General features: G+C 44.0%; 1 protein-coding gene across 2 annotated transcripts; it reads left to right on the top strand.

Moving 5' to 3' along the window:
* The first annotated feature begins 592 nt into the window (after window positions 1-592).
* Window positions 593-7,043, top strand: LOC140897019 (olfactory receptor 11L1-like). Of its 2 annotated transcripts, none has more exons than XM_073309275.1 (2): window positions 593-657; window positions 5,886-7,043. In XM_073309275.1, exon 2 carries the CDS (start codon window positions 5,904-5,906, stop codon window positions 6,882-6,884), a length of 981 nt encoding a protein of 326 aa, XP_073165376.1. In that variant the 5' UTR covers window positions 593-657; window positions 5,886-5,903; the 3' UTR covers window positions 6,885-7,043. The 2 variants fall into 2 exon arrangements, with proteins under 2 accessions (XP_073165376.1, XP_073165375.1); XM_073309274.1 differs by lacking the exon at window positions 593-657 and adding an exon at window positions 1,859-1,994.
* The last annotated feature ends 1,885 nt before the right edge of the window (window positions 7,044-8,928 follow it).

Here is an 8,928-nt window from a genome sequence, read left to right as displayed (position 1 = left end):
CAGAATCCGCCCCTCTGTGTTCTCCACTGGTTTTACAGCTAATTAACTGTTTGGTGAGCTCATCCTATGGTGATTGGATGGTTCTTTAGGGATGAGGGACCCAAGGGGAAGTTAGAAGAAAAAGTGTTTTATGCTCCCCATTTCTGTCACTTTGAGTTAGGTGTAGCAAGGTCTGTAATCATCTCTTAAGCCTCCTGCTTAATTAGCTCTGAAATTCAACGTTGTGTGGATACATGTTTTTTTCCCCTAAACTGTCTAATTTGTTACTGATGATATTGCATGTTTCTTGAAGAAAATGCTTGCTCTGAACTATTTTTATAGGTGTATCTTTGTGAGATATAAAACACTGCCTCAAAATATCTGATCTGTTAAATTGTCGAAAAAGTAAGTATTCAGTTGCTCCACTTAAATCATGCCTGCATGCTGTCATTCTAAGTGAGGCAAAGTGATGTCCATTGATTCTCTCTGAAATTCACCATTGTGAGAATGCAAGAGTTTTTCCTAACCTTTCTGATCAATTCCTGATGTTATTACATGCTTCTTGATGTTAAAACTCCTCACTGTCTTTGAATTATTATTTATTTATTATTTAGGTGCATCTTTGGGAGACAGAGCACACTGCAGCAAGATAGCTGATTTGTAGAAATTGTGGAAAGCGTAAGTGTTCACTGGACCTTATTTCTTAGATGCCTTCTTCTTTGGTTCAATCCAGTGGCCATTGAAGTAAATGGACAGTTTCCTTTTGATTTGAATGGCAAAATTAGACTTTGTCTACACCGGTATAATTAGAGCAGTTCAACTCCAAGTGTGGATGCAGTTATAGCAGTATAAATGTGCTTACACCATTATTGCATACTGTCATGGTTCCTTCCCCACTCTTAACTCTAGGGTACAGATGTGGGGACCTGCATGAAAACCTCGTAAGCTTACTTTTACCAGCTTAGGTTAAAACTTACGCAAGGTACAAACTATTTTACCCTTTGCCCTTGGACTTCCACTGCCACCACCAAATGTTTATCTGGGTTTATTTGATTAGGAAAGCATTGTTTGGAAATGTCTTTCCCCCCAAAATCCTCCCAACCCTTGCACCCCACTTCCTGGGGAAGGTTTGGTAAAAAATCCTCACCAATTTGCATAGGTGACCACAGACCCAAACCCTTGGATCTTAGAACAATGAAAAAAAACCATTCAGGTCTTGAAAAGAAGAATTTTAATAGAAGTAACAGTAAAAAAGAAGTAACAATAAAAAAAAATCACCTCTGTAAAATCAGGACGGTAAATACCTTACAGGGTAATTAGATTCAAAACATAGAGAATCCCTCAGGCAAAACCTTAAGTTACAAAAAGACACACAGACAGGAATATCCATTCTATTTCAGCACAGCTTAATTTCTCAGCCATTTAAAGAAATCATAATCTAACGCATATCTAGCTAGATTACTTACTAAGTTCTAAGACTCCATTCCTGTTCTGTCCCCGGCAAAAGCATCACACAGACAGACTCTCTGTTTTTCCCTCCCCCCAGCTTTTGAAAGTATCTTGTCTCCTCATTGGTCATTTTGATCAGGTGCCAGCAAGGTTATCCTAGCTTCTTAACCCTTTACAAGTGAGAGGATTTTTCCTCTGGCCAGGAGGGATTTTAAAGGGCTTTACCCTTTGCTTTATATTTATGACATATATAGTATGTATACCTACTATAGCCATGCAGGAAGGGGAATAAGATTTACTGGTATCAATCAACATTATTCTGGTATAGCTGCACCCATATTAGGGGCTGTTCACCTATGACTGTATTAGTTAAAAAATAGACTTCTAATCAACATACTTATACTAGCCCTATAATTTTGTGTAGACCAGGCTTTAAAGAATATTGATATTGGAGCAAGTCAAAGACCTTCTAGAGAGACAGAAGGTGGGTGAGGTTGGACCAACTTCTTTTGGTGGAAAGGACATGCTTTCGAGCTTTACAGACTTCTTCCTCAGGTCTGGAGAAGGTAACTAGAGTTTCCAAGCTAAATACAAGGTGGGACAGATTGTTAAACATAAGGCATTCACACAAGCTTTACGAGACCAATTGAACCAAAGAGGGCAATTAATGGGTAGCAGGCAGTGGGGTGTGCTACAAATTGTTGTAAAGAGCCATAAAGCCAGTGTCTCTGTTCATCCCATGGCTTTTAGTGTGAAGGAGAGTTATGAATGTAGGTTCCTAGGCTCAACAGCCCACACAATACATCTTTCAAGATCCATGGGTCCTACACATGCCTATCATAACATGAGGTGTACTCCTCTGGTGCATCAAATGTCCCAAAAAAAAACTATGTGGGTGAAACCAGGCAATCGCTAGCTCTTGAATGAAGTCACACAGGAAAATGATAACAGACAAAACCACCACATCACCTATGGGGGAACACTTTTCATAAAGGGATCACTCCATATTCAGCCCATCGGTCCTCATCCTCAAAGGAAATCTGCACAACGCCTACAAAAGGCGTGCCTGGGTATTTAAATTAGCAACTCTGCTTTTTGATATTTCTAGTTCTGTTTCATCTAAACTGTGGTGCAATGTGTGTTTTATCTCTCTATAAAGACTTATAGCTACTTTTTAAAAGGTATTTAGGGACCTAATTTTCAAAGGCATCGAGGACAGGTGCTAGACACCAAGGTGTTTTTTAAAAATCCCACTAGGTACCTAAATACTTTAAAAAAATTTGCCTTCAGCCAATGAAGGTTGGGATTTTTGAAGCTGTTTCAGTGAGTTAGGCACCGAAATCTCATTGAAAGAAAAGGAGTACTTGTGGCACCTTAGAGACTAACAAACTTATTTGAGCATAAGCTTTCGTGAGCTACAGCTCACTTCATCAGATGCATGTAGTGGAAAATACAGTGGGGAGATCTTATATACACAGAGAACATGAAACAATGAGTGTTACCATACACATTGTAATGAGAGTGATCAGGTAAGGTGAGCTATTACCAGCAGGAGAAAAAGCTTCAAAAACAGACTCCAAGGAGAGACTGCTGAATTGGAATTAATTTGCAAACTGGACACCATTAAATTAGGCTTGAATAAAGACTGGGAGTGGATGTGTTATTACACAAAGTAAAACTATTTCTCCATGTTTATTTCCCTGCCCCCCCTACTGTTCCTCACAAGTTCTTGTTAACTGCTGGAAATGGCCCACCTTGATTATCATTACAAAAGTTTTTTTTTTCTCTCCTGCTGGTAAAAGCTCACCTTACCTGATCTCTCTCATTATAGTGTGTATGGTAACACCCATTGTTTCATGTTCTCTGTATATATAAAATCTCCCCACTGTATTTTCCACTACATGAATCCAATGAAGTGAGCTGTAGCTCACAAAAGCTTATGCTCAAATAAATTTGTTAGTCTCTAAGGTGCCATAAGTACTCCTTTTCTTTTTGCGGATACAGACAGAGGTGAAAGTAAGCCGGTACACCCTGGTACGGCGTACCGGTAAGAGCCGGTGTGCCATACCAGGACCAGCTTTCCGAGAGGGCAATTTAAAGCCCTGGGGTAGCAGCGGCGGGGCTGCGGTGGGGATTTAAAGGGCCCCGGAGCTCCAGCCACCGCTACTGCCCCGGCCCTTTAAATCCCTGCCAGAGCCCTGCTGCCAAAGCCCTGGGGTAGCAGCGGTGGGGCTCCGGCGGGCATTTAAAGTGCCGGGGCGGTAGCAGTGGCTGGAGCCCCAGGTCCCTTTAAATCCCCGCCAGAGCCCCCCACCCCACCCCAGGGCTCGGGCAGCAGGGCTTAGGCAGGGATTTAAAGGGCTTGGGGCTCTGGCAGCTGCTACCACAGCGGAGCCCCAGGCCCTTTAAAGCTCTGCCAGAGCCCGGAGCCCCGGGGTAGCGGTGGCAGCCGGGAGCCCCCAGGGCTCCTCAGTGATTTAAAGGGCCCAGGGCTCCACTGTGGTAGCGGCAGCTGGAGCCCTGGGCCCTTTAAATCGCCCCTGAGCCCTGGGGCTCCCAGCCCCCTCTGCCGCTGGTAGCTCAGGGGTGATTTAAAGGTCCCCGGGCTCCCAGCTGCCGCTACCACATCTGGAGCCCTGGCCCTTTAAATCAAGATTTAAAGGGCCCAGGGATTTAAGGCCACGCCTCTTCCGGTCGAGGCCACGCCCCCTGCTCAGGACTCCAGCATAACGGTAAGTCCTCTAACTTACTTGCACCCCTGGATACAGACTAACATGGCTGCTACTCTGAAATCTCATTGAGAGTTTCCTTCAACATTCCCAAAGTAAACCAGAGTAATTAAAATGGAATCAATCCTATGAAGCATTCCTGAATTCCTGATCAGGATTTTATTAGCATTTTTCTCCCCCTTTGCAGTGTCTAAGCAGAACTGAACTGTACATGGTTGGATGTAATGTTAGAAGATATAACAAAAAGATATTTACTGTGATTTCCCATAAATTAGAAGTGTCTGAAAACGAAATCTCCAAATACAAACGTTCTCAATCCCAACTCTGTCACAAAGGACTTGATCCAGCACTCCACTATTGCAGTTTTGCACTGGGGATTTCAATAGAATTACAGGGGTATACAGCTGAAGGGGTTCAGCACTCAGTCACATTGCCGTAGTACCGACATCTGTGAATAGTTCAGCTGCAATCAATGGGTTACTCAAGTTCAAACGTACTGTGAGAGAAAGAGTCTGGACTTCAGGGAAAGATGTGGGATCAGATTCTAGCCACAGTCAAACCAGTGTAGGAGTAATTCCACTGAAATGGATAGTGTTCCTCCAGATTTATCTGATATACCTGAGGGAAAGTTTATGCCTTAGAGAATTTAACCTATTTTCCAAGCAGATAACTATGTTCTTGAGTAGATTTGTTATTCAGAATTGTTCTTCATATGATTGTTATCAATCATTCAGAGCACATGAATCTGCTCTTATTTACACTGTTATAAATCAGGAATAGCTTCACTGAAGTAAATGAGATCACCACTGTTGTGGTTAAAAGCCCAATTCTAGTCTTATACAAAATTAAGTTTGCAGCAATCTGTCTATCTAAGTACTCATTATAAAGAATCATTATAAAGAATGATATCCATTCTTTCCATTACCTAACTGAAAGAGTGTAATGCTTCAAATCTATCTATCTAGCTAGCTACATGCCCCCGCCCCCATCTCTTTCTTTCTCTCTCTCTGTTGTTAGATGTTTGGCTGTGTGTGTGGGGGGGTTTTTGTGTGCTGCCCCAGCTATGCACAGACAGCTGGCAGAGCATACGTCTAGTGAACCGCACAATGACCACAAGATTCGTTAAGGTATGAAAGCACCAGGCCAGGTTTATTGTCTCCAAAGCACAGTAATAGCACCTGGCAGACTGTACGAGGATACTAAGATATGTATGCCCATGACAATGGACACAGCTCAGTGAATGGAGGAACTTTCCATTCCCCCCTCGGCTGGACAAAACAATAGATTAGTTACTGCCCCCTGACCTGGCTAGTTATTACTCATCACCTTATACATGTTGGTTCAATTAAAACATTTTTATTAGATACTTTATCCTGACCTTGTCTTTTAGGAGGGGTCATTGTGTTCCTGGGGGAATGTTTTTGTACCATCCTTGATATCAGAATGTTCTGGAACCACTTAATATTGGAATGTGTTTGTGTAAGTACTCTGTGCTTAGGACTTCTTAGAAATATGTATTTCTGCAATATCAGCCCTATTCTTGCCAAATTCTGTAAGCAGGTCCTAGCTCATACCAGGCCTCTAATACAAGGGCTTATAAGGCTCTCTTCCTCTTCCTCCTCCTCCCCTCTCTCTCTCTCTATCCACCCCAATTTCCTGCCACTTTAATTAATCATGTGTTTAATTCTAGTAAGACATGGTGTATTTTTCTTTGTATTAACCCCACAGATCTGACACTATGTGGCTATGGAGGTTTGGAACACAACAATTGTAACCCACTTCATCATCCTGGGCTTCCCAAGCCTCCAGAAGCTGCAGCTCTTGCTCTTTTTTGTGGGCTTGATCATCTACCTCATGACCTTGTCTGGTCATATTGTCATCATCACAATAGTACGTCTCGACCTCCGCCTCCACACCCCCATGTACTTCTTCCTCAGCAACTTCTCCTTCCTGGAGATCTGGTACACCTCCAACATTGTTCCCAAGATGCTGCAGGTCTTCCTGGCCACAGACAGGTCCATCTCATATGCCGGTTGCCTCGCCCAGCTGTACTTTCTCATCACCTTGGGTACAGCTGAGTGCTTCATCCTGGCCATCATGGCCTATGATCGCTACTTAGCCATCTGCAACCCGCTGCGCTACCCGATCCTCATGAACAACAGGGTTTGTGTTCGTCTGGCCATATGCTCTTGGATAGGTGCCTTTGTTGTCAATGTTCCACCTCTGGTCTCCCTCTGCAAGCTGCCATTCTGTGGGCCCAATGAGATCAACCATTTCTTCTGCGATGCCCCACCCTTGCTGAAACTGTCCTGCAGGGACCCCCGCAAGGCCGAGACAGTCAATTTCATTGTGGCCACCAGCGTCATCGTCAGCTCCTTCCTTCTAATCGTGGTCTCATACGTTCTCATCATCGTGACGATCCTGCAGATCCCTTCGGCCCCGGGGCGCCAGAAAGCTTTCTCTACCTGCGGCTCCCACTTGGCTGTGGTGACCATCTTCTTTGGCACCCTGATGTTCATGTATGTGCGGCCGACGTCCAGCTACTCCAAAGACTCAGTCAACTTCAACAAGCTGGTGTCCATATTCTACACGGTGGTGACGCCCATGCTCAACCCCATTATATACTGCCTGAGGAACAAGGAGGTTAAAGAAGCTCTGAGGAAAGCAGTGATGGGAAGGTGTGTACTGCTGCCCAAGGCTGGGAACATTCCTAACAGGGGTTGGTAATAGAGGGGAAGGTGAAGCTGAGTATGGCAGGGAGTGCGTGTGTGTGTGTGATGTTAAATAAGTATTCCTCTAAGTCAATATGTTTCATTCCTTTTAACTTAACTAACTTTACTATAGGCTTTCTCTCTCTCTCTCTCACTCTCTGTCATATGCCGGATAAATCTAATCTATCTATCTATCTATCTATCTATCTATCTATCTATCTATCTATCTATCTATCTATCACCAAGCAAACATCCCCTCTTGCCCCCCCCCACTCTCTCTTTCTAACCTGTTTTCTATAGTGTCCAAGGGACATATCTTTAAAGGTATTTAGGCAAATAGTGGGGTATTCAAAAGCACTTCAGTGCCTAAAAGTCATAGATTTTAATTAGGCCTTGTCTACTGTACAGGGTAAGTTGATGTATGTTACGTAACTTGCGTAACTTAAGTCGACATAGTTAAGTCGACATAGACACTCGCCGCAGTGTCTACCCTGCTCTATGTTGGTGGGAGAGGCTCTCTTATCGACATAGCTTCCGCCTCTCATTGAGGTCATATACTGAAGTTGACGGGAGAGCGTTTTCCCAGCGACTTATTGCATCTTCACCAGACCCGCTAAATCAACACCGCTGCATCAATCACAGCACCGCCAATTTAGCCCCATAGTGAAGACAAATCCTTAGTGTTAGATGCCTAGGTGCATTTGGAAATCCCATGAGTTCCTAAATTTCTTTAAAATAATGTGGCCTTGTTTCTATTCGATTGTCTGTCAGTCTATTGTTTGCCACTATAATCTATCCACTATCCTTTCACAGATAGTGACTCTCTCTCTCTCAGTCCATCCAGGGTCTTGTACTACACCCATGATATCTGAACACCTCCCTGCTGGACCATCCTCTTCTCCTCCATTATTATACCATATTGCATAGTTTAAACAGTTATGTATGCAAGCAGATGTTTTAACTATTGTAAAAGTCATTTGCAATTATAAATTTAAATTAATAAATATATCTGTCATCTAGCCAATCTCTCTCTCTCTCTTTTTCTAATGTGTCTATGAACGTATCATCTGGGAATCCTGAGTGAAATCCTGGCCCCATTAAGGCCTGTTGGTACATGATCTCACCTGGACTAAGTTATTCTCATTGGGTAGATCTGCCATCTGAGCTGGGAGTGTGGCTCCCCTCGTGGGAGTACAAAGAGCAGTATAGCCATATAGTAGCACTGCTAGTCGCAGCCGGGGCACGGCTGAGCTGTTCCAAGCTGCCCGTGGAACAGCTTCAACAAGAGAGTCAGAGGGAAACCTACAGCAGAATATCCCATAGGCCTCTGGCTAGGACACCCAACCCAGAGGTGGTGGTGGTGGGGGGCGTTCCTCCTCTACTCCTTTCTCCCCTCAGACAGAGAGTGGACTTCACTTGATCCAGAGGCACCCCCTACGCCCTCCTTGGCATCTCCCATTGGCTAGGTTAGATGGCTCCCCGCCTAGCATGCTGGCTAGTGTGAATCCTGTTCTGAGGCAGCTATCTCTGCTCATTCAATGGAGAGGGAGCTGAGGTGCCTAACCCAGGCTTTGGGGATCCCAGTGATTTCCTAGGTCCCTACAAGCTAGGTGCTGTCAAGCTCAATATCAAAACACCTAAGTCCCTCTGGGAATCTATTCCCGGGTATCGCCTCCCAGCAATAACTTTGAGTGATGCATGTTGCATTGTTTTCCTAACTGCAAGCTGTAACTAATGTGTTTATGGACATCCAGTGACCTTAACTATTTGAGTCACAAGCAGGGAAAAAAAACTGATCTTGTAAAGAGTGCAGTGTATTGGAGATCATGGATTCTGGGGTCAATTCTCATCTCCAGCACAGAGTCACGGTGTTACCTTAATAGGTCACTTCAGGCCCAGTTTATAAAGATATTTAGGCACCTAGTGGGAATTTCAAAAGCATTTCAATGACAATTAGGTGCCTAGGTGCTTTAGAAAACACCATGAGGTGCCTAAATACCTGCAAAATATCTGGCCCTGTGTGCCTCAGTTTACCCTTGAAAAATGAGGATGAAGGTGAT

This window comes from Lepidochelys kempii, chromosome 13 (assembly GCF_965140265.1).
Source record: "Lepidochelys kempii isolate rLepKem1 chromosome 13, rLepKem1.hap2, whole genome shotgun sequence".
NCBI lineage: Eukaryota > Metazoa > Chordata > Testudines > Cheloniidae > Lepidochelys > Lepidochelys kempii.
The sequence above is the reverse complement of the archived record's forward strand: the minus strand, read 5'-3'. Positions and strand labels throughout refer to the sequence as shown.